Raw genomic sequence first — 27,335 nt, forward strand, 5'->3', positions numbered from 1 at the left:
AATTAGGTAGGAACTGCACCTAGGTTCATCAATAACACTGATTCTAAAATAGCTAACTATATTCTGAACAAATTCCGTGCATGAGCACCTCATCAACATACAACATTATACATATAATACACACATAAAATATTGCTGGAAGACTCCATATTTACAACAACAACAATAATAATGAAAATCGTGGGAAAACGAAAGCGAGAACTAAGTTACCATTTGTAAATAGTCCGATGAACAATGTACATGTATGAAGATAAATACCCTTCACTGTCTCTATCAATTCGACTTACCGATTCTCATAATCGGCAGTTATCACATCACACAGATACTGTACCTTGTACTACTGTGTTCACATATTTTAACACTTGTTGTAAAGATATATACACACGTCTGTCGATCCTCAACATATAAATTTATGGAAAGTCTGAGATAGCTTTCACCAACATATAATACTAGGCCGCCACAAGTGCTACAATACTTAATGCGCAAGCACTCTCCACAATCAGCCACTTTCCACGAACATAACACGACTACGCTCCACGAACGTTTGAAGTCCAGCCCATTGCAGCCGTGTCACTACAGTACCGTGTATCAGCACCACTTCCTTCCCGTCCAGTGCGTCAGTTGTAGTTGTAGTTATCTTCCTTCTCGTTCCTTTACAATCACCTCTACAATCACCCTTACAATGTCTCTTACAATCTCACTTATAATGTCTTGGTTGCCGCCGTATCATCAACCTTTATAGACATCAACATCCCCCTCCTGTCAGATGATACGTCTGGATTGGTGCTTGCCAGCCAATCATGAGTGAACCTCTTGTCAAGACATGCCCTGAACTTCTCCTTTCTCCCAAGAGATAAACAAACACTCGGGAGTTTTACATGAATCACCAAAATTCCCTGGTACAACAACAAGCTTATCTCATCAGGCTGGGATATATACATGAGTAATGGAATTTCCTGACACAAGTACATCACAACAGACACTGGGGTAACCATATGACTCATTCAAATTACCAGAGTTATTACAGCAATGTTTTCCCACTCGTGCAAAACAAATTACTCATACCTACATATGTGGATATCTTCCAGCTTACCAATATAAATGACAAAACATACAAATTAAATACTGATAATAATAATAATAATAATAATAATAATAATAATAATAATAATAATAATAATAATAATAAATCGAATACTGACAATAATATCTCTAACTTCTACATATAATTCTGGGGTGTGATATATGTACTATCACACAGTAAAGGGTACCAGTCATCGGAAGAGTCTTCGTATAGAACATTTAGCTCGTCAGTTGCCTTATATTCCTGTAATGTACTCTCCTATTTGAAAGAGCATGTTACAATTCCTGTTATCAACATACTGCTCTCCCTGTTGAAAAGCCCTCGAAAAATGAGCAGAAACGAGTATAGTACATGTTGCATCAAATACAAGTTATACTGTAAACTAGTATGTTCATCTATAGTGAACTAGTACAATTCTAGTGAACAGTCGTGTGATACTGTGTGTCCTTGTTACAGGCCATCATATACGAGGGCCAGGACAAGAATCCCGAAATGTGCCGCGTGTTGCTTACCCATGAGGTGATGTGCAGGTAAGTCGCCTAAAATATTCTTAGTAAATGTAATGTCTTGAATTTGTATTGAAAAGGAATACAATGTCAGAATTGAGGCAGTGCCCCACTGAGCAATGAATCTGGTTATTCCATTCTCATAGAAATTACCTACATATTTACCTTCATCAGAAGGAATATCATTTCCTTCTACACGCTAGTGGACGATGCAAATCTTTGTCCTGGCGGAGAATATTGTGAACTTTTACAGTGATTTGGTGGGAAGTCAGTCACATACCTTCAACGTCCACCTATTTTATTATGTCTATTTTTTGACACGATGGTTTCTTTTTGATCATGGCTCATCTTTGTAGCTTTCATGATTTTGTTTGGAATGAATACCCCATCCGTTTGACCAGGGAGACTGTGGACATGCATGTTTGAATATTGTGTTCTGAAACTCTTTTGGCCGTGCCATACTGTTGTGTTCGGTTGTTCATTACTCTGTAGATTCTGGTTCACTTCAGAGACTATCACAAGCTCGTCACACTACCATGAGTGAATCAAACACCTTGCAGGTGACTACATCAAATAGAAATTGCTTAGAATATATATTGAACCCTTGTGATTCTCTATTGGGAATAGATGACTAGCAAATTCATTTCTAGAAGGGTGTGTTGGCACTTGACCTCTAATGTTAAGGTAAATTCATGCTCGCCACTTAATCGTTGAGAGATATTTGGAATTCTGGTATATGATAAATAGCTGTTCATTTTCACTGTTTCGGTAATAGGAACGTTCATGCTAGTTGCTTTATGTCGCACCGACACAGATAGGTATTATGGTGACGATGGGACAAGAAAGGGCTAGGAGTGGGAAGGAAGCGGCCGTGGCCTTATTAAGGTACAGCCCCAGCATTTGCCTGGTGTGAAAATGGGAAACCACGGAAAACCATTTTCAGGGCTGCCGACAGTGGGGTTCGAACCTACTATCTCCCGAATACTGGACATTGTCCGCGCTTAAGCGACTGCACCTATCGAGCTCGGTGAACGTTCATGGTGAGTTATCCCGTACTGTAGAAATTTCCTATAGGTTTATCCATTATTCCATAGGAAAACGATTATGTTCCTTCATTTTTATCACGAAATAACCCTGAGATACATTTACACTAGTGCTACGTTTGTTAACGACGGGAAAATAGGAGGGGCCTGTGTAAACAATGATCACTAGATCATGATCATTATCACACATTGGTTTCCTAATATTTATGTACACATGAATAGATATACCGTATACACCTGCTTCTCTTTCACGTTCACTTGAATGAACACCCAACCGGTGGCAAAAGGAAGTAGCACAAATGAAGACCAACATGGCAAGATGAAATGAAATGAAATGAAATGGCGTATGGCTTTTAGTGCTGGGAGTATCCGAGAACATGTTCGTATGGCCAGGTGCAGGTCTTTCCATTTGACTCCCGTAGGCGACCTGCGCGTCATGATGAGGATGAAACGATGACGAAGGCGACACATACACCCAGCCCCCGTGCCAGCGAATTTAACCATTGATCGTTAAAATTCCAGACGCTGCCGGGAATCGAACCCGGAATCCCCGTGACTAAAGGCCAGCATGCTAACCATTTTACCATGGATCTGGACAGGGCAAGATGGGGTTTAGGCACAAACATGATATCCTCTGTCAATTTGGACAAGTTCAAGATATGAAGAACTTTCTGAACGTCCCTGCCTGTCCGTTCTATTGTATCCTAAATCGAGCAGCTTAGGTAGATCAACACTGGGCTGAAAGACTCTAAAAGAAATGCCTGGAAGAGAAAATGTAAAGGCATAGTAAAAAGGAAGTACCATATATACTCACAAACCAATATTTTATTTGAAAACGATCGCTTGTGATTTTAGAAAATGAATATTTTGAGATATTCAAAATATTTATTTACATAAAATAATACTGAACACTTCAAGGTCCTTCGTAGGATACCTACCTGCCTTTCCCATCAGCAAATCGGCATGAGATCTTTCTCTTGGGTCGTTGACGGGTTCTTCGTCACTTGGTTAGGTAAAAGGCGGATTTAAACGAATGTCTACAATGAGAGGAGTCGAGTCAAAAGAAATGGATGTTTATTGACCATATGCGACAAAGTCGAAGAAACTTGTGACATTACACAACCTCTAATCAACGAGGTCAGTCTTGTCCGAAAAAATATTATAATAACAATAACGATGTTGAGAGACGCTGGCTTTTTAGACGTTAATTAAATTGCCTGAGGGGCATTCTTACTAGAAACTACAGTCTTAATTTAAGAATGAAGAAAATAAAGTCTGGAGATCCCTAAGATAGGTTTCCATGTGGGACTGCATGTACCACCATTATGATTCGTGATGATCCAGCCCTCGTAACACGAGCTCTGGACTCTTGGTCTAATTACGGCAGTCCAATCAGTATGTGCCACGCAGTGGTTGTACGGCATGCACCCTTAATTGAGTCGATGTGACCTGCGACTATGTCATGGACCGACATCTAACTCTGTGTTTTACGTTAAAGTCTTTGTGGATGATGACGTTATGGTAAATGATGCAATACTGTAATGGCTGACGGTACTAATCTAAGTCACTGGGGTTGATGACCCAATGACCATCCAAACTTCTTAGCTGAAGGCCGAACACAATTAAGTTACAGTAGTTGATGACCAAGGTTTCCACATTAATAAATCCCCAGCACATCTGATGTAAAAAATCAAAATAACAACAACAACAACAACAAAAAACGCGCACAACACTTGTGGCAGTAAAGTCATTCGCCATCGGACATGTCCCCTTAATCGTTCCGTTAATAAGCTGAAATTTCCCAGCGAATAAAACTAAGATTTCCAGAATACATTTTCAAGTTAGTCACTTGGTTTTAAGCTAATTCTCAAAATTAGTTAAAACAATTAATAAATGAAGAAATCTCATACTGCTAATTAGCAACGAATTTTATCTATACCGGATGAAATGTTTTCTTTAAGCTCCCTTACAGTTTAATTACATTTTTGTTATCATTCTGACCGGTTTACCAGAAACATTCCTTTGCGAAAAATATTGATCTGCTATTGTTTATGCTCAAAGTTTCTTCAGCTGGAATGTGAAATACATTGTCATAACTAATAGAACCATTTATTTATTTCATGACGTCGCTCAACAAGTTTACATTATAACACTACTAATCATTAAGAAACTAGCTTGGAAATCCTAACCTCAAGTCCTTTAATCTGCATAACTTTATGCACAACGGTAAATAAAACAAGCCATGTCAATTCGCTTATAACGCCTACGGTTATCCCTTGAGTCATTTCGGCACCTCCTTCGATATGATTTCAGGTCGACGAGACTCGAGTGTTGTAATGCACTTCACCCAACTCTAGGGTGGATGGACTACTGCACCCCATGTGCTCCGCAAGCATGACCTCATATCAAGTAAGCCTACATTTGTTCCTTGGAAACCAACAAGAACACAACACAATCATCCATCATGAACTCTGCGGATTGAGAGCTATCGTGACGTTCAAATAAAATAATCGCAAAACTTTGCATGACCCTCAACAACACAAACAACATCACTACAGATTCTCAAATTTTGACGTTTCTGAAAATGGTTAATTCCAACATACCATACCATTGTGTCATTTCCGTCGCTTCGATAATGCATCTCAAGTCTCTATTAAACTACTCTCTTCTAAAATAACGAAATATAATTCCAATTATTTACTACAAATAACAAATTCTCAATTACAGTTTCTTTCCAACAATAAAGTGGTTCGACCGCCCTATAGCTGGCTTAATAACTGGAACACGACCCCTCCTCGCTGTCTCTTAAAAAAAGCACATACGTTATCTTGAACTGTATCAAATGGAAACCTCGCCCCGCTGACAATTCGCATTAAATACGATTCTTGACCAACATAGACTATGCAAGGAGATTTAATTTAAAAGGTCACTTTAAATATTCTTATCCATCACAGTCCTACGATTTCACGCGGAATCCTAACTATGGGATGACCCTATTCCCATATCATTAGATTACACAAACTATATCCTCGGGTTCCCTACAATGAAAATCCCGGCATAAAGTCACTTCAGTATTACAGGATTTCAAAACCCTGATCCACATTCCATCCCATCTTTGCAAGACTTGCACCACTTGCAACTACAAATTCTCTACACGACAATAATATGGAATATATCTCTTGGGTGACCCACTATGTTGTTACATAAAACAATCTGTGACAAACTAACCATTTCTCCTCGAATATCTGAATTTGACAACACAATATTTCCAAAACTGAAACTCACAACTTGACTCACAACATTTTTACCGTTATATTTCTCTCATCAATTCTACAGAGATTTTAACAGACTTATGGAATAGCACTCCGCTTTCACCACTCACACACCGGTCTCGCCTCGTACCTTCCCTTGACAAATTTACAGCGCCTAACACATGACGGTGTGCTTTCCACAACAGCTGACATTCCATCATTATCTCGCACTCGATCTAAATGGTAAACCACGGATCACACTTACAGGAATTTTATCTTTACACTGAACAGAATGTTATGATATATTAATGTCTTAACCTTGGCAAACAACATATATAGAAAATAAAAGTAAAGGAATAATACTTTGCTCTACACATCATATTCGTTTTACAGCCATCAACTCTACTACTGTAAAACATTTCACACGCTAGTTTCGCGACTTTCCAATTATCCAAGAAACATAAAAATATGACCTTTTGTCATATTCCTCTGACATTTTTACGAAATAAAAGGTTGAACAAAATGCTTCACAGATACACAAACAAAACGGTGACATCATGAAATAAATAAAATGCACTTTATGAGAAGGTAGTCTACATACCTGAAGGAAGTACGTGGTTTCACATCTTAACAGGCCCACCAGCCTCTCTCATTCTTTATCTAGCCATCTCAACAGATAGTGCCTTTACAAAACATGTTTTTCCCATCTTTATCTTTGGTATCATTCGCCTGAAAATAATGTCATAAACAAAAAATGCTCTTCAAATGTTCTCTTCCTGGCGAACCGAACACGCAATAAAGTCAAACAATGATATTTCTAATTTAACTGCATAACTTCGGCAACCGTCTGTTGCCCTGATGTGAATCTAGACGACGCTTCCCTACGTGAAAACCATTAATTTATCTGATAACCTCTCTCCGCATGGAGATGACGTTAGATAGCCACCTTTGGCCAAACGACCTTTCCCTCTCGGGACGTAGCCTCCACAACCGATTTTTAATGTTAGTCTGAATGACGTGCGATCACTTCAAGTTTACCGAAAACAATGCGAGATATCAAATGGCGCGGCGTTCTTATATAAAATTTACTCCCACTCCCATGCCATCTGCATTTACCGCCAAAAGTTTACCGACACACTTTCCACCCCACAGAAATGTATTTATGACTGATTACGATATAACAGATAGTTACTTGGTTTAGAGGCGGTTATGATGATACACATTTATGGTTTCTAGACATTATATAGGCTTTTGGGCTTATGCCGTGTCAACAAAATAAGGTGAAATTCTTTACATTTCGAGAGAACTGTCCTCTGCGTCATCTGAAGGAATTCTCGACTGTCCACGAGAAAGGCTTCTTAAACAAAAGCATCAATGGCAACATTTAGGGTTTCTGTTAAACAACTGAGACGTAAAATTAACTCATAAGCTAGGCACTATATTTTGGTCTATGTAACAGAGTTTAAACGAACAGGCGCGTCTTTCGACAATTTTCCTTCTGGAGCTATTTAGCGGTCTAAACTCTTTACCATTAACAACCAAATTGTTTCATTTACGATTTCCTGACGTTAACTACGACGGTTTCGTCGCCAGTTCTGCTTAAAATGTACTTTTACTAAAAAGTAGTTCCGCCAAATTACTTCGTATCCTTGCACATTCTACACTTGTGGGTGACGTAATTTCTCTAGCGTGAAAATGAGAATCACAACCTGTTCTTCACGTGCCGTCTCTGGTCAGAGATAAAAATGCAGCTAGCGCTCCTCATGACTTGTAGTGTATATGGGGCCTCACGTAATGAATTTAGGATTCTGGTTCCTTATGACTCAAATGTCATGGGTTCAATACTAATCTCGATTAATTTCCATTGATACATGCTTGTTAAAAATACAATGGAATTCGTTGGGGATGGTGGTGGTAGTGAGGATTCTGATTACGTAGGACCCTTCTGTGGATAAGTTTTATGCTAATATTTTTAGCGTTATCACACTTCAGAATTTTCTTAAATTTGTTAACTTTAGAATGTCTATGTTGACTTATAGACATATGATCAGCGAATTAATGTGTGTTAAAATTATTTTCTTAGTGCACTTAGTTGATACAGTCTTCTTTATGTCATTAATCCCAATTCATTGGGGTAGATAGTTAATACACTGGAATTACAAATACTCTCTATTCAATGTCATATTCTGAGGATATTGTGAACGTTAGGAAACATAAGTGCTATGCAGAGGGTGTAGTAGCATTTCATCTAACTAATAAAATAACACTTGGGTCGGAACTGCAAACAGCAGGGCGATGTCAGTACAGTAGCACAGTCGTAGCTATCGAGCTTGCGAGTAGTGTAGAAAGTGCAGAATCTGCTTGTGACAGCTGTGGTCTCCAGGTCTTTGAGAATATATTGTTAATGTCTTTTGTCGATTTTGAGTCTCTCATGATGCGTGTAACTGTATAACGTCGTGCCTAAGTTTATAAAAGGCATGTTGGATCGCTCTAGTTGAGTGCCATGCAGCCAGATAATGTTTTTTTTTTTTTTTTTTTTTTTTTTTTGCTAGTTGCTTTACGTCGCACCGACTCAGATAGGTCTTATGGCGACGATAGGACAGGAAATGGCTGGGAGTGGGAAGGAATCGGCCGTGGCCTTAATTAAGGTACAGCCCCAGCATTTGCCTGGTGTGAAAATGGGAAACCACGGAAAACCATTTTCAGGGCTGCCGATAGTGGGGTTCGAGCCTACTATCTCCCGAATACTGGACACTGGCCGCAATTAAGCGACTGCAGCTATCGAGCTCGGTAGATAAAGTTTGATTAGGCCTTCGGGGGTCTTCATGATTCAGATTTCAACCATTAACCTTTTGGTTTCTACATCCTTTAAGGACACAGTATAACGAGCATGACACTAGGATTCTTATGTAACGCATAATAAACCGGAGAAAGAGTGTTCCACGGTTCGTGAATGAAGATCTGCGAAGATCAACGCTATTCACTTGAGACCAGAAATTTAACACTTGGAATGACATATTGGGAATAGATGACTAACAAATGGACTGCTAGAAGGTTGTGTTGGTACAAGGAAAGATCATATTACGGCGTGGCTTCCTGACGGATGGACGAAGTGTTAACGACAGCTCAAATGACGAATCGCGGGAGGACAGACGGAGCGATGATATATGAGAAGGATCATTGTTGCATGAGTTGAGTAATTATCCATAAGCTATTGAAGGAGCTCCTAGCTACATTAGGACTTTCCAGGTACGAGGCGATAGCATAGCTGGCTCCAGGATATATTATTGCCCATGATAATGGGGGTGATAATGATAATGAGCTTGCTGGTGATGACTATAGTAATGACGGTGATGGTGATGATCGATAACGCTCCAATCCACGCGCGGAACAATGAGAAGCCGTTAATCTCGTCCGGCGGAAGATTTATGGGACCAGCAACTGACTGTCAGTGACGATATCCTGCCACGCGTACTGGGAATTGTTCTTACAGGCTAATAATAAATGGTACAAATTGCACCAATTAATTTAATGAGTTTTAAAATTTACTTCATGTGGAGTGCTATTGAAACTACAATTCCTCATTATAACCACAGATTAATTTCATGACTGAACGCAAGAAGATAAAAATGCACTCATGTAGTGAAATAATAATATTTTGTCCACCTTGCAGCTATGTACTGTAGCTTAATATGACATCTGCTTTTTAAGTGGTTCACTTCTATTCAATTTTTAGTATTTAGTTCAACATTTATTTATTGATTGATTTATTTATTTCATTAACTAATGTATTTATTTATTTATTTATTTATTTATTTATTTATTTATTTATTTATTTATTTATTTATTTATTTACCAAACGAAGTTTACCATACAAACATTTGCCCAAAAAATATATTTGTTAACAACTCAGTAAATCCACTAATACGGTTCACTCACACTTAGCACCCTTAAATGCCAACGAACTGAAACAGGATTTGATCCCAAAATACCAAACCTCTAAACATACACTATGTGGCTAGGATGGACATTAATTTCAAGTGATGGGATATAAATCTCAAACAAGGTAGTAAACGTTAGTTCCACATACTACCGCAGACTTCTCGATGAGGCTGTTTATCACACTGCGATTTGTTTTACTTCGGGCCAATACAGACAGGTCTTACGGCGATTATATGATTGGATAGGGGTAGGACTTGTAAGGAAGCGACCGTGGCCTTAATTAAGGTACAACCCCAGCAGTTTCTTGGTGAGAAACTGGGAAACTACGGAAAACCATCTTCAGGTTTGCTAACAGCGGGGTTCGAACCAACTGTTTCCTGAACGCAAACTGACAGTCACATGAAACAAACCGCGTAGCCAACTCTCTCGGTTTTTATCAGACCGTTTCTGTACTAAACAAGGAACAATGAAGCCGCAGAACTGAATCAACACAAAGTGAAACAATGATACTTTTATAGAATTACGAGTATAAGTCCCCAGTACGACCAACCTCGTACCGCAGACTCCGGATTCACTTCCTGACCAGTACTAGGATTTCAATTCTGGGCTGCGGTCTGGATCGACCTCTCTCGGCCTCGTAAGACCAATTGAGCAGCTGCCTGATATCGATATGAGAGGCAGAGGACACGATCACGAAAGCCAAACAATACCGCTAACGATATCACCAGGCAAACCACGCGCCCCCACTGTCGGCAGCCCTGAAGATGGTTTTCCGTGGTTTCCCATTTTCTTACCATGCAAATGCTGGGGCTGTACCTTAATTAAGGCCACGGCCGCTTCCTTCCAACTCCTAGGCCTTTTTTCTCCCATCGTCGCCATAAGACCTATCTGTGTCGGTGCGACGTAAAGCAACTAAAAAAAAAAAAACGCGCACTCCAGTACCTGCGGGCTGTCTTGCTGGGCACTAGTCATCTCGGTAAGTCATAGCTCAAGTTCAAAATGGGCTGGATATTCCATAGTTTTATTTCAAGACCTATTGCAGGTTAGTATTAGACAATTAGACGATTTATACACAATCGGTTGATAGGTGTTATCCATTCATTTATAAGACGTTATCCGTACGAATCACCTTTTGCGCCTGTATAAGCGATCAGAAGGACCAACAGATTATCAAAATATGTTCACTACGTTTTCTTTTCTCCAGTCATCCTTGGCAGCTTAATGGTTTCCAAGAGAAAGAAAAAAAGAAGGAAAGAAAGCAGGTGCGTTAAAAGAGCGAGTAAGGTATCAAGCGTTTCTTCTATTCTTTATCTCTAGCAAGGGCGAGAGAGCCTGTATATGCTTTGTATTAGTTGCGAGCTTCAAGTCTCGCTCGGGTTGGCATCCATTTCACAAGAGAATTATGCAAACATTGGTACTGCACAAGTCGCCCTGAGACATTGCACACAATACGGAAGGAAGCATAGAAGGAAGGATGGGAGGATGGAAGGAACGAAGGAGGGAAGCAAGACAAAATCGAGGAATAGGAGAAAGAGGGAGGGGGAATGCTAAGCCAAGTAATGGGGAGGAGGCGAATCTCAAGGGAAGCCGCCCCTTAGGCCTCCACACAACATCATACTACAACTGACTCATGCGTGCGTCTTTTGCCGGTGCATGACAGCTCTGTAAGTGTTAGTTCTGATGTCCTCTATTTCCACTTATATAAACTAAGACTTCTTACCACTCGATCCTAGAGATTACTTTCTCATTCTCTTCATTGGCTCAGACGGTAGAAGCCCAATTTGGCGGGTATCTGAAGATGCTCAAATACACAAGTCTCGTGTAAGTAGATTCACCAGGTAGCGAAACTCCTGAGGGACAAATGTCCGGCACTTTAACGTCATCGATTATTATTATTATTATTATTATTATTATTATTATTATTATTATTATTATTATTATTATTACTTTTCTCCTTTCCGCCAACCATGAACCAGGTCATTTCAACTATCTCATACCTTGAGCTTTGACATTTGCCCAGTACTGTAGTACTTCCGCATTCGTTCCCGATGTTTTTCTTTTCTTTTCTCTGCCCATGCCTGTGCCCTTTCATGGAACCCATGCCATGCTTGAAGTTTCTTCTGGAGTGGGGCACGCTCCAGGATATCATTATGTGTGACCTCCAGGTTTCAGAGATCTTTTACTACCTCAGTGAAACAGCCCCCTTCGAATGCCTTGTCCTGACCGTAGATAATGATCTGATTGACCAATCTCGACGGGTTCAATTCACCTCACGTGTCCATAAAAGGTGATCCTTTTTTTTTTTCGGATGGTGTTGGTTATCTTCTCCACGTGGGCGTACAGTTCGTGGCTCTGCCGTCTTCTGTATTCGTAATTTTCTTTTATATGACCCAAGAATTTTCTAAAAATCCTTCTTTGGTCTCCAGTTTTTTCTTTTCTTCCAGTTCGGCCTTTCTTAGTCATTGTGAGACATTCCATTGCGTATAACGCCTAGCGCCTCTTGTCGGATGACACGGCAGTATTGCCCCAGTTTCGCATTGAAGGATATTGACCTTTGGTTGTAGGTAACCTTAGTTAGCTGGAAGCCGGGCTGAGTGGCTCAGACCGTTGATGCCCTGGCCTTCTGACCCCAACTTGGCAGGTTCAATCCTGGCTTAATCCGGTGGTGTTTCAAGGTGCTCAAATACGTCAGCCTCGTGTCGGTAGATTTACTGGCAAGTAAAACAACTCCTGCGAGACAACATTCCGGCACCTCGGCGTCTCCGAAAACCGTTCAAAGTAGTTAGTGGGTCGTAAAAACAATAAAATTTTATTGTTAGTTAGCTGGTATGCCATTTCCATTTTGTTCATGCGTGACGCAAAGGCTTCTTGCTCGGAACCGTTGGGCTCTATCCGCGCTCCCAGCTACTTACAACTGTTCTGCTGGATTGTTCTTCCTCGCCCATCAATAGCTCTCTGGGCGCCGGCTTGATATTCCTTATGAACTCTGTTCCTGTCCTGCTCCAAATGGTTAGCTTGCTGTCCTGTGGTCACAGGGACCCCGGGTTCGATTCCCAACAGGGTCGGGAATTTTAACCATTATTGGTTAATTTTGCTGGCACGGGGGCTGGGTGTATGCGTCATCTTCATCATCATTTCATCCTCATCGTAACGCGCAGGTCGCCTACAGGAGTCAAATCAAAAGACCTGCACCTGGCGAGCCGAACATGTCCTCGGACACTCCCGGCCCTAAAAGTCATACGCTATTTCATTTCAACTCTGTTCCTTAAAGGAGACCTGATGTCCCGCCTTCTCCGATCGTGTCCTAAGCTGAATAATTTGTTTTGTGGCTCTGTCTAGAGAATTAGAAAAGTTTACAAGATCATCTGCAAATGCTAGACAACAGTTTGCAAGACTTTGGTTTCTGTGGCCGAGTTTGACACCATTTTCGATTCCTTCGTTAGCCATTTCTTTGTGCCACTCACGAATGAATTTCTGGAGGACTCGGATCAAGAGTAGGGGTGAAAGTGGCTCTCCTTGCCTAACTCCGGTCTTGAACTCAAGGCACTTGAAATCTATCCACTAAACTTCACTTTAGAGATGGCATCGGTGAGGGTTTGCTGAATGATCGCTCTTGTTTTGTTCTCTAAGCGAAATTATTTTAAGATCTGGATTATGGTGCAACGATCTACGGAGTAATAAGGCTACTTCCTATTCTTTTTTCATCGGTTGGCGGATTCTATCCCACTCAGTCCAGTAGCCTATTTGGTTAACCTGTTGTCAACCATTCTGTATAAATGTCCAAAAAATTTCAGTCGCATCTTCCGCATTGTATCTGTTATGTTCTCCATGTTCCGGTGTATTTCATAATTACTTCTTGATTTCCAGAGTTCTGTAGTTCTTAGCGGACCGAGTATTTTCGTTTAATTTTTCTTTTCAGTAGCACTTCTAATTTATTCAGCTTGTAATTCAGTACTAGACATTCACTCGCGTAAAGGCATTATTATTATTATTATTATTATTATTATTATTATTATTATTATTATTATTATTATTATTATTTCTTCATTGGTCTCCATAGTAATTGCTCAGACGTTTGAAGCGATGGCCTTCTGACCCCAACTTGTCAGGTTCGATCCTGGCTTAGTCCGGTGGTATTTGAAGGATAGCCTCGTGTCGGTAGATTTACTGGCAGGTAAAATAACTCCTGCGGGACAAAAGTCCGGCACTCCGGCGTTTCCGTAACCCGCAAAAGTAGCTAGCGGGACGTAAAAACAAATACCATTATTATAGTTAATATTAATCATGTTGGTCTTCTGAGTTGTGAAATTAGACGCTTGCTTTCGGTGTCGAGGGTTGTGGTAGTGAAACCTAGACACATTTCCTTGGTACTTACGAGAACTCAAAAGTGAGAATCTCTTGCCAGCGCACAATTTCGGAACTTGAGCACCGGCTGAGAGAAATCTTGTGCCGACGATGGAATCGGACTGGCCTAGGACTGGGAAGTAAGCGACCATGGGTTTACTTTAGGTACAGCCCCAGCAGTTGCCAGTTTGGATAATGGGAAACCAACTTCTAAGCTGCCGAGTGTGGAGTTCGAAACCACCATCTCCCGAATGCAAGCCAACAGCTACATGGCCTGAGCCGCGCAGCTCTCTCGGTCTGCATAGAATTCTTCTTTTTTTTTACAAGTTGCTTTACGTCCCACCGACACAGACAGGTCTTATGGCCACGATTAGACAGGAATGGGTTAGGAGTGGGAAGGAAGAGGCCGTGGCCTTAATTAAGGTACAGCCCCAGCATTTGCCTGGTGTGAAAATGGGAAACCACGGAAAACCATCTTCAGGGCTGCCGACAGTGGGGTTCGAAACTATTATCTCCCGAATACTGGATACTAGCCGCACTTAAGCGACTGCAGCTATCGAGCTCGATGCATAGAATTACTAAATATAAATTAAACATTGATAGTCTGTATCAAATAATGAGCGTTTTGGCAGCGAGAGGCTATTTAAAAGATTGTCCATCTAAGCTGCTCGTAAGCTGCTACTACTACTACTCTGTTTTCATTCCTCTCCTGAGGGGGAGCCGGGCCTCCTACAAGGTGAGGCGTGTTATCCCACCCACTCAATGAGTTGCGGTCCGCGGAAAATAATCTCTTGTGCAAGGTCAAATTATTTTTCCCATATGACACACACTAGAAGCATTATTATTAATTTCGTGTGGGTTTTCCTAGAATGGTGCAGCCCTTGTGAGGCAGACCCTCCAGTGAAGGTGGTTGGCATCTGCCGTGTGTGAAAGCTGCTTGTATTTGTAGTGGAAGACCGTGTAGTGTGTGGTGCAGCGATGTAGGGGATAGTACAAACCACCAGTCACCGAGCCAGAGGAAATAACCATTTAAGGCCAAGGATCGAATCCGGAGCCCTCTGAACCGAAGGCGACTATGCTGACCTTTCAGCCAAAGAGCCGGACATATTTGAAGTAATAATGACCTAACTCATGTAAATCATTGGGACAGACGGATGGCGCAAGTCGACACTTCATGGTAGCATATAATCTTTTTCCAGTTTGTGTGCTGTCTGTACCAAGTATGGTGAGTACAATGAGATAGCTAAACGATGAAACGGAGTTTGAATGGAGCATGGTTATCAGTGCCCGAATAACAGGTGCAATCATTCAGCGTGCAACACTATTTACTGGATTTTCGAGGGGAGCAGTGTCACGAGTGCATTGCGAATGGATGGATCACCATAAGACAAGGAACGGCAAAGCTCTGTCCATCTGTAAAATGCAGGCAGACGAAAAGGACATGAGACGAATCGATATGAATCTGTAGGTCAATAGGAGGGCTACTGATTCACAAAGGACCGCTGATTAAAACAGCATACCGATTCTTGTGTCAGAACACCCTATTCGTGATTGTTAGAGGATATGGGCTATGCCAAAAATGCTCTACAAGTATTATCCTGTTAACAGCTACAGATAAGACATATTTCCAGTACCTTTACTGAGACCATCACAATCGAACTGTTGAATTATGGATTAAGTTCCCATTGTCCGATGAATTTAGTTTTATATTGTACTGTGCTAAGGGAGGCTCCGAGTATGAAGAAAACATCGTATGGCAATGGATCTGCAATTTCATACGTTGAGGGTATTGGGAGGGAAGTCGTTACGAGACCTATTTAATGGCATGGACTGGGTCCCATAACAATTCTAGATGGACGTACGGACACTAGTAGATCTTAACGAGCACGTACACTCGATCATACAATTTGCAATTCCAGAGGAGTTCAGCTGTTTACGAAAGAAAAATACTTCCAGTTACAGACCTGCAGTTTGCCGCTTTCAGACAACAAAAACCACATACCAGCCCTTCTGCCATTCATAAATCTGTGGCAGTACCGGGAATCGAACCTGGGCCTCGAGGATGGTAGCTAACAGTGGAGGAGAACAGGATCATCGCACACTCCATAATTTATAGATACTGATGTTTATTAGCATTCACTGTTACAATTAAAAATGGAAATGATAAACCAGCGTTATTGAAAAGCGCTCAAGGAAGAGAGAGAGCGGTGAGCCGTTTGACATCTAATTTGTTACTTATTTTGGCCTGCTGCAAATCTTTCGAATTTATGACCAAGGGTGACCTGCGTGCCTGTGAGGATTGGGCCGTACCTTCATTCCTGAAAACGAGACAAACAACTAGTTCCCGAGCCAGAGAAAGTAACCAATGACCTAGCCCGGAATCGAAGCCGGGACGCATTGAATTGAAGGCCAGCATGCCAACCATTTAGCTATGGAGCCGAACGGTTGGTAACTGAATGGATGAGCTTACCTCGTCATCAGAGCTGGCGTGTGAAAAGCGGGAGATGCGAGTAGTATTCCGGCTGTAAGGATGTGATGGCACGATCTAAAGCCTGTTTTTCCTCAGTTTTTAAGGAAGTGTACGTGAGGATTAGTGTGATAAAAATGGCTGATAATATGGTAAATGAACCTTGTGACTGTTACATTGAATGATTTTAATGAAACGTTCCTTTTAGTTTGTCAACCTACCAGGAGGGAAAGAAACTTATTTCTCGAGTAACCTATACTGTCTGTCTGTCTGTCTGTCTGTCTGTCTGTTAACCAAAGGTTATGCGGTTATAAGGAAACCGCAAAAACCAATGGCAGCACCAAAATGAGGCGTACTAGGCAAGACGAGGAGTGAGGTAGTTTGCCATTGCTTTCCTCACTGGGTCCGAAAGTGCTATTGCAGCACGACTGACCCTATGAGCAACACCTTTCATAACACTCAGATGCACTAGTCGTGCTCTGAATTCCATTACTCAGCACCACCTATACCCTAACAGCTTCCATATTGTCACAGCCATGGATGAGACTGGGACATCGGTGAAAGCTACACTTTACTCTGGCCTATGCCAAGAGATGGATACAAAAGTACTGTATCCATCAAGAAATGGCAGCAGGCAATAACCTATACTATCGTTACTTAATCTCATTCAGTGTCGTGAAACAGAGAGCAAAATAGCGAAATACATCTTTTTTTGTACCTAAATACCTGGAATATCAGAGTGTAAAAATGTAAATAAACTGTTCTGTTGGCCATGTTTATTGTTTTGTAACTAAAAATATATTTGGAAAAATGAAGGTTGGAGGGGATTTAAATCATTTAGCTCGTAAACGTCCTAAACAAAGGATGGAACAACTGCTGATTCATTTTAACTAAAAGAGTCTGAAAAGTCATATATATAATTTTTGAGTAGGTAAATATTATAGGCCTACCTATTGCTAATTCACTTTCCCCGACCCTCCATCCTACATATCGATGGCCTAGAATGAAAACCTCGTATCTTACAAAGTTATTCCTATCCATTACTTCCCTTAAGACTGGTTACGCCTCCCAGCCACACATGAATACGCAGTCCATCAGAACAATGTTCGTTGTGTTCTTTATTCCTATGCCGACGTGTGAAGGAAGATGAACCTTATCGTACCGTACTATAGGAAAGTATATCTGCGTGACGTATTTACTGACTCCTACAGTATAATTTTATAAGGTTCATTTTACTTTACGCATCAGCATAGGAAAATAAACCCAACGAACATTGTTCTGATGGGCTGCATATTCATGTGTGGCTGGGAGGCGTGACCAGTCTTACAGGAAATAATGGATAGGAACAAATTTTTGAGATACGAGGTATTCAATCTAGGCCATCGATATCTAAAATCCAAGAGTCGCCACTGGTTTACACCAAAAAGGTCATTGTAATTATATTCATGAGGGTTTTTCTACTGTACAGATATGCCCCCTCTATGTATTTATTTTTGTTTGTGCAAAGAAAATCATTGGACGTTTATCTTGAATTGTTAAATCTTCATCTGTTTCAGTCGATGCTGCGACAAGAAAAGCTGCGGCAACAGAAATGAAACCCCGTCTGACCCCGTCATCATTGACAGGTAGGATACTAACCATTTACTACTATTCTTGTAGACATAGGAAATTTGCACACATTTCTGACTGCCTTATTCTTACTGTTTTAAATAAATTGATTCAGTCAAGTTCATGTCAAGTGACAAAGCAGTCGACCTTATAAGTAGATGTGCCTTTTATCATGCTTCTTGCTACCCACTCCAGAGCGGGCATATTCGTTTGGAAGTTCTGGACTTTACCATCAAAGGCAACCACCTATTTTTATCAGCTACTGGCAGAAAGAGTGATAAGGTTGTAAGACGTGTTCGCCATCACACTAGATGTTTCCTGATTTAGTGCTAAGATGGAGGCGAACGGGAAAAGTCAATCATTCAAATGCTTGCTTTGAGCATCTGACATTAAACACCAGATACTAGACGCAAGGAGTGATGCGAGCCGTATACGAGACCCTCAGAACAGGGGACGATGATGACAAAATGGAGTCCCCGGGGAAGCGGAGAGGGAAGTCCCCCAGGAAGAGACTGCGGACACGTTGTGGTCATGCAGGAAGCTGGCAACGTAAACGAAGGGGAGTGAAGCCGGAAGTCATTGAACATCACGTGACAAGTTTCGAGACGTTCTATAGAAGACGACAAGATCACATTGAATGAAACGCTTTTTCTTCGACTGCAATTTAACAATCCAAGTTCGTCGTAGAATGTTTCCTATTTGAGTCTTCTAACTTCACGATAAAAGGGTAAACCCTTGTCCTCATTCCACGATGATGCAGTTCGTCAGGCATACCCCAATGGTATTGAGCTGCACGCACCATTTTACCACCTACCAACCCTCCTGCCATTCTTAAATCTCTAGCAGTACCGGGAATCGGACCCGGGCTTCCAAGGGCGGAAGCTAATTATGCTAACCGTTATACTGTGGAGGCGGACTACTTCCCAATTTTCAGTCATTTTTATCAGTGTTATTGACATGTCATGCATCTTTCTAAATGGGGAGTGTCTGTTCAAAAGATGCTATTTCCACCATAAGAAAGTTGTGGGAAAAGCGCAAGAAACGTAAAATAGAAGACATGTACAACGTAATCATGATCGTGTTTGGTACAACATTTAAGGAATTGCATCTTTCTGATATGGATTGCTCAATGCAGTCGATAATATTCAACTATTGTAATGTATGTGGACGAAATGAAAATGAAAATCCACAGCCTATTTCCAGTAATTCGACCTGGCCAGGAATGGAATGAATGAAGCCCCCATCTAGCGGCGAAGATAGGAATTGTGCCGGCTGCCGAATCCCCTGGGGCAATGATCAATGGATGACAGATGAAATGAAGTGATATTGGAGAGTGTTGCTGGAGTAAATTATGAGAGGGAAAACCGGAGTACCCGGAGAAAAACCTGTCCCACTTTCGATTTGTGCAGCACAAATCTCACATGGAGTGACCGGATTTTGAACTACGGAACCCAGCGGTGAGAGGCTGGCCTGCTGCCGTCTGAGCCACGGAGGCTCTTACGTGGACGAAATACTGATTTATTTTTTGGAAGTGGATATAGCACCTTATGATCAGACACTCCTCAAATAGGTATAACTGTTTCTTTCGCGTAAATTTGTTTATAAGATCTCGCCACTTCATACATTTCGTCTAAGATGCATGGAATTTTGAAATGAAGATAGCATCATACACTTTAGATCCATGCGTAAATTATTACTTTAGTGATTATTGTAATGACAGGCCTAATGTTATTTTAGGAACACAGAACATCCGACGCTAGAGATACATGTGGATTTGCGGTATAGGTCGAGAAGATAACGAAATAGGGTTACACTGTACCTAACGCACTAGCACAGTTGGTTAGCCGCCATCCTCCTGTTTACAGAACAACAGGTTCGACACCGGCTGAGGTCAGTGGTTTCTGAGGAAGGTTGGTGTGATAACTCCATTTCGTTGATAGTTGGCTCGTTAACCCTTTGTTGCTCTTCCTCAGAAATTAATCAAATAATACATTTTTAACTGGGTGTTGTAACCCGTTTTTGTTTCTGTTGTTGCTGTACTTTAAAGTGCCGCCTATTTTTTATTATGAAGGTGTTTGAAGTGTGTTTACGTGCAGAAATCTAGCGCAATACTCCACTATTACTGTCATCAATGTGACGAAATATTCATTTCTGCAATTGGTACTGTTCGTAAGCGACATTATTTGTTTATTCCACTGTTGGTGACGGGAGTCTGTGAGACTGTAGCAGTGTACCCTAAGGATATTTAAAGGCTTATGTGTTGAACCTATTCGCATAGGATCTTATGGTAGTAGGCTACACTGAGATTTACCGCTCGGGGAGAGCATCTAGCACGCCTAGAGTTTTTTTTTTTTTGTAATGTGATGCTGATATGATCTATTGCGAATTAGTAGCGTTTCAAGGTCAGGGTTCAAGTTAAGGGAGCTAAATGAAATTATTTCAGTCAGGAAAAAATGGCTGAGTAAAGACGAAATACAGTAAATGTCATATAGCCTATCATAATTATATTAGTGGAAGATATGCCTTTAAATAACAATAAAAGTAGAGTTATGGGACAGAAAAATGGGGATGAATAAAATTGTGGGCTTCAATCATTTGATGAAAGTTTTCCGGAGGCAGCAATCTCGGCTACTTGAGAAAAGATCTCGTACCTTCCATGAAAATGAACCCGAACTGTCTCCCCATCCCCGCCAAAAATCACGGTGAGCACTGTACAGGCAGGCATGTATCGTACGCCTGGCATCCGCCTCACCTGACTGCCAAATGGTATAGAGTGACCAGAGTCAGCTCTCTTTAGAACGCGAAACGAGGCATTTGGCGTTCACTGGCGGAATGTTCGGCGCAAAGGTGGATGCCTGAGTCTTGAACCCCACTCGTATCTCTCGGCGCACAGTTGTAGTGTTATCTGCACAATTAGCTACAGTGCGAAATTCATGGATGATAGTATCACAAGGTCTCAAACGTTGTTAAAAATTAGGCATTGTGGTCTCGTGGGTAACGACCTTCAAATCATCTCATAAAGGAAAAGTGAGCCCATGATCTCAGAATCCAAGGGCAAGACTTTTTTTTACTAGTTGCTTTACGTCGCACCGACACAAACAGGTATTATGGCGACGATGGGACAGGAAGGGGCTAGGAGTGGGAAGGAAGTGGCCGTGGCCTTAATTAAGGTACAACCCCAGAATTTGCTGGTGTGAAAATGGAAAACCACGGAAAACCATATTCAGGGCTGCCGAAAGTGGGGTTCGAACCCACTATCTCCCGAATGCAAGGGCAAGTCTTTCTTGAGAGCAAAGGAGAAGGGGAGATGTCTATTCTGTCCAGGAAGTTGTACGACTAGCCAACCAAGAATGTCAGTTTTGTTGCCTTAGTCAAAATCAGAGGTAGGTGTGAAAGAAAATAACGAGTTTCATGCTGTTGTATGTGTAAAACGAAAGAGTAAGTGTAAGATATTTGGTTACAATATGTTCACAATAACATATTGCATGGATGTCTAAAGGCAACAGAGTGCCGGACGATACTTATAAGCACAACGTCTGATATTCCAGAAAAATACGGCATAAACATATTAAAGAATTACAAACACTTTTCTATGGAATTTTAAACAACTCTTACCGGGCACAATACCGGCATCTTGGCGTCTCTTGAAATCTATAGCACCGAGCTCGATAGCTGCAGTCGCTTAAGTGCGGCCAGTATCCAGTATTCGGGAGATAGTAGGTTCGAACCCCACTATCGGCAGCCCTGAAGATGGTTTTCCGTGGTTTTCCATTTTCACACCAGGCAAATGCTGGGGCTGTACCTTAATCAAGGCCACGGCCGCTTCCTTCCCACTCCTAGCCGTTTCCTGTCCCATCGTCGCCATAAGACCTATCTGTGTCGGTGCGACGTAAAGCAACTAGCAAAAAAAAAAAAAAAAAAAAAAATCTATAGCAAGTAAACTGATATTAAACAAATAACATTATTGTTGGTTATGTTGCAAGGTTATTGAAATTAAGTTACATTTATAGCTTACGAACCTCTCAGAACCGACATTTCAATGACTAGAACCTTTGGGGTAGATGTACAGAGCTTCAGTATACATCTCACCCATGGTAGTCTACAAGGAAGATGACTTAGTCCTCCATGTCCTCTTCATATTATACTAGGCTATACGAGAAACAGTTACCATGTTGAGAACTTACTCAAAGCAATGATTCTGAGTAGAGCCTCATAAGGGCTTCTATTAACCTCTCCATTACAGATGACATGACACGACTGAACGACTTCTAGGCCAGCGGTAACAGCTACAGTTTCCCAGGAGAGCTCGTGAATAGTTGCTTATTCAAGTGGAATTTTGTGTATGTAATTAATTTCGTAATGTTCCTTCTTCTTATACTTCTCCTTCTTAGATTATTATTATTATTATTATTATTATTATTATTATTATTATTATTATTATTATTATTATTATTATTATTATTATTATTATTATACTCTTACGGATCTTCAGTTAAAAAGCAACTGGACTTCCCGACATAGACTACGACTCAATCCAAACAAATGAAAAGCATTTTTAATAACCCATCCTAGACTCATATCAAATAACGATCGCGTTGGTATCCCTGATATTCGCCTCCTAAATATGACCCTTCCTTTATGCTACACCTTTAGAAACTTAGGACTGTCCTTCGACCATAATCTACCTTGGTCCAATCAAATAATATCAGTCTGCGAGCGGGTCATTGCTTCACTAAATACACTCAGTACTTTCAAATTTACAGTTACATTCAAATTAAGGAAAGTACTAAGTTAGTTGTGATACTTGTTTTATCATGATTTTATTATTGTGCCGTTGTTTGCAAAGTATCGGTATACAAAGCTACAACGCGCCCAAAAGGCCTGTGTTACATATATCTGAAACTTCAAATAAACGAACCGCGTGTCTAATTTTTACGACGAACTTAACTGATTGCGAATCGAATACCGACGAAAATTTGACACACTTAAACACTACATTCGCATTCCTATCTGTATGAACGGTTCCATAACCTCTCTGAATACCATTAAAAGAATACCAGAGCGCAACATACAATACTTCTCTCGCCATTCCACAAGATAGATCTTCACCTTTGAATTCCCCATTCACATTTACAGCTGGACGGCAATGGAACCTTCTTTCTCAGGAGGTCAGAGAGATATCATAGGTAAACACTTTCAAAACGGGCTTGTACAGAATACCTCCACGAGAACAGTTTTTAGAAAGAAATAGGTAACTTCATCTTCTTCTCCTTCTCATTCTTCCACTCCTCCCACTGTGACTAATCCTTTTGACTCCAAAAATGTATCCTTCACTCCTTGCTTTACGTCGTTCATACCAATTTATTAATAGTATTATGAAGTATAATTTTCTGGAGTTGTTAATAATCAATAAGGCGATTAGTATTGTATAATAATAATAATAATAATAATAATAATAATAATAATAATAATAATAATAATAATAATAATAATAATAATAATAATAATAATAATAATAATCAATCTTACCCAGTTAGATTATTAATAAATAATGTCGTTATTATAAATGTCATTATTATTATTATTATTATTATTATTTTTATTATTATTATTATTATTACCTCATTTTATCATCATCACCACGGAGATTAATATCAGTGATAGATAAGTTAATATTATTTTTCTACTGTGTATGCTCATATTACTGTAAATTACTAAATATTTTGTAAACGCTGGTGAAGTGCAAGGCAGGGACGAATTTTTTTATCTTTGCCAGATTAAGTCAATATTTTTTCTATCTATCTATCTATCTATCTATCTATCTATCTATCTATCTATCTATCTATCTATCTATCTATCTATCTATCTATCTTTAGATAGGGAATAAGGAACTTGGTATTGGCACGACATGTGGACATAAGTCCTGTTTTACGACCGGATTCCCTTCTTGATGTCAAACGTACTGTATAGTAATAGTAACTTAATAATATTCACTATTCTGTGGTTCAGTGGTGGTTAGAAGGGTTGTGTGTAAATAGAATGTCAGAACCCGTGAACTGAAGGCTGCTACGCTGACTATTCAACCAAGCAATCGTATTATTATTATTATTATTATTATTATTATTATTATTATTATTATTATTATTATTATTATTATTATTATTTTATTAGAAGTAGTAGTGAAATAACGAGGAAATCACTGGCTGAATGAAAGTGATGAATGGATAATTTCTTTGTCGTACCGGTTAGTTTAAAAGTCAGCATAATAACGTAGCCTCCCACTTCGTTCATCTAGGTTCGTTCCCCGACAATGATACAAATGTGGAGTGATTTGAGTGTATTGAACGAGATGTAGTGAGTTTTATGAGAGCTACTGAGAACAAGAGTGGTTTAGAATGCTACTCTCGCTGATCTGAGTGGCTCAGATGGTTGAGGCGTTGGCTTTCTGACCTCAACTTGGAAGGTTCGTTCCTGGCTAAGTACGGAGGTATTTGAAGGTGCTCAAATTCGTCAGCCTCGTGTCGACATATTTACTGGCACGTAAACGAACTCTACTGGGATGAAATTCCGGTAAAACGATCTCTCCGAAAACTGTGGAAAAAGTAGTTAGTGGGGCAAAAATTATACTCTCTGCCATTTTCGATATAAATATTCGTTATTTCCTCCTTCAACTTCATTTAAATATCTTAATTGATTGTAAGTATACACGCCAGTACAGCCATTCAAGTAATCATACAGAATTTTGACTCACTAATATCACTGGATATTGAATGCAATTAACCAAACCCCTCAAATTAAGCAGAAGTAGCAGTCACCAACACAAAAAGTGGGTTGTAGATGACAAGTTTTCTGTATAGATTGAATAATCTGTGTATTTTATATAATCCACATAGTATTTACATGTAGGTGTGAAGACATTAAGGTTTACGCATAAATGCACATAAGTGACTTTATTCCATGTAACTATGTGTACGGGATACTATTCCAGAGCCTTTATTTGACAAAGTAAACGGGGCTACCTGACATGCAAGCGATCTCTAATGCAGATTGTGTGGTGACTTAAACACACAGCGGTGTATTGTTGAGGGCCGCATTGTGCAGACTCCTGCTGAGAGAACGGCGGCGCTCAAGCCGTGGCTACTCCGCCCTTTTCTCGGGTTATTAGCTGGCGCATCACAACATTTGTCTTTCCGCCTGACTGCCTTCCGGCTAATCACTGTCGCCCTTTGTGTTCCAAGCCACGTGGGCATGTGGGCCACAGGGGGTCACCGCGTGATTAGCCGACGGGCATTGAACGCGGGACAAACACCTCGTATTGTCGCTATACGCTCCCACCGTGGATTGCAGGCACTGTTTACTATGGTGCTAATAATTGAACCACCAGTTTGAAGAAGGAAATGAGTCAATAAAGTTCAGTATTTTTTTCGTTGGAAATGATAGACTATATTCTCTCATCAAGTCATCCATCAGCTCCGAGAAAATACGTGTACGAAGCGAATTAGCTACACGCTTTGCGTTACGGAGTTGTCAGCTTCCATTCTGAAGATAGTGGGTTTGAACCACACTGTCGTCAGTCCTGAAGATGTTCTTCCTAGTTTCCCATTTCTCAGATCAGGAAAAAGGTGCGATTGAACCATAATTAAGACCACAGTCGCTTCCTTCCTAGTCATAGCCCTTCCTGCCTCACATTCGTCATTAAGACCCGTCTGGTCGGTGCAACGTTAAACAAATTCACACAAATTAAAGAGCTCCGAGAAAGCAACGAAGGCTTACTGCGAACTTTCAGGTCTGGAAATTATTCGAGAATTTCAGGAAGGGAAAACATTTAATGCATTTATTCTCTTCCTAAAATTGTTTGTAATAAATCAGTAATTCACAGCACAGATAATCTCCCGATTTTTAATCAGAATTCAAGTATTGTGTGATAGTACTTTAGATAAAAATGGTAGTAATATACCTTTGTTGAAGAAACACAACTTTGTATATCACAGTGCACTTCCTAACCATTATTTTCCTCACGCCTGCTAGCCACTATGGATACGCAGTCCACTAGAACAATGATCGTGGTGCTCATTTTTCTGTGCAGGAGTGTAATGGAAAATGGACCTTACCGTAGTGTAGGAATGTATGTTTGCGTGTCGCATTTACGCACTCCTACAGTATACTGTATTTAAGGTTCATTTTCCTTTATACTTTCGCATAGGAAAATGAACAGAAAGAAACTTGTTCTGATGTACTGCAAATATATATATATATATATCGTCGCTTCACCGGTAAAAGGTTGTAATCCACAAAGCTCTTCCTATCGATTATTCTCCTTAAGACTGGTCACGCCTCCGAGCCACATATGGATATGCAGCCCATCAGAACAATGTCCGTTGTGTTCGTTTTCCTATGCCGACCAGTAACCGTAAATGAACCTAACATGCATTATACAATAGGAGTGCGTAAATACGTAATGCAAGCATACATTCGTATAGTACGGTACAGTAAGGTTAATTTTCCTTTACACAAGGGCATAGGAAAATGAACACAACAAGATTTGTTCTGATGGACTGCATAACCATATGTGGCTGGGAGGCGTGATCAGTCTTAAGGAGAATAATCGATAGGAAGAGCTTTGTGGATTACGACCTTTTACCGGTGAAGCGACGATATATATATGCGGCATGGAGACGTGACGAGTCATAAGGAAACTAATGGATAGGAGGAGCATTGCGACATATTAGGTTTGGTTTCTCATCGATGATATAACTTACTAACTTCTACTATCATTCACGATAACGCATATAAAGAAATATCATTCAGACTCAGACCAACAGAGTACATACCTAGACTGAATACCAACATGGAAAACAAAGTTCATTTGTTTGTTTCGACGGGATAAACTCTACACTACTGAACAATTGATAAGTGCTATTATGAAGATGCCGTAGGTCTTCTAGGTCAGGCTTCCAGGATGAGTGGTCAAAGTCGAGCTCTTCAGTTCAGAGGGCCCGGGGTTCAATTCCCGACGGGGTCGTGGATTTAAATCATATTTGGTTAATTTGTTTGACTTGGGGACTGAGTGTTTGTGCCAACATACTCCCC

General features: G+C 40.5%; 1 protein-coding gene across 1 annotated transcript in view; it reads left to right on the forward strand.

Moving 5' to 3' along the window:
• The window catches only part of kn (EBF transcription factor knot), an 891,516-nt gene that overhangs the window by 302,921 nt on the left and 561,260 nt on the right, over positions 1-27,335 (forward strand). The window contains exons 5-6 of the mRNA XM_067139000.2: positions 1,541-1,614; positions 18,194-18,262. Coding sequence (XP_066995101.1) covers positions 1,541-1,614; positions 18,194-18,262 — 143 coding nt within the window. The remainder of the gene's footprint in view (positions 1-1,540; positions 1,615-18,193; positions 18,263-27,335) is intronic.

The sequence above is a fragment of the Anabrus simplex genome, chromosome 2 (assembly GCF_040414725.1).
Source record: "Anabrus simplex isolate iqAnaSimp1 chromosome 2, ASM4041472v1, whole genome shotgun sequence".
Taxonomy (NCBI): Eukaryota; Metazoa; Arthropoda; class Insecta; order Orthoptera; family Tettigoniidae; genus Anabrus; species Anabrus simplex.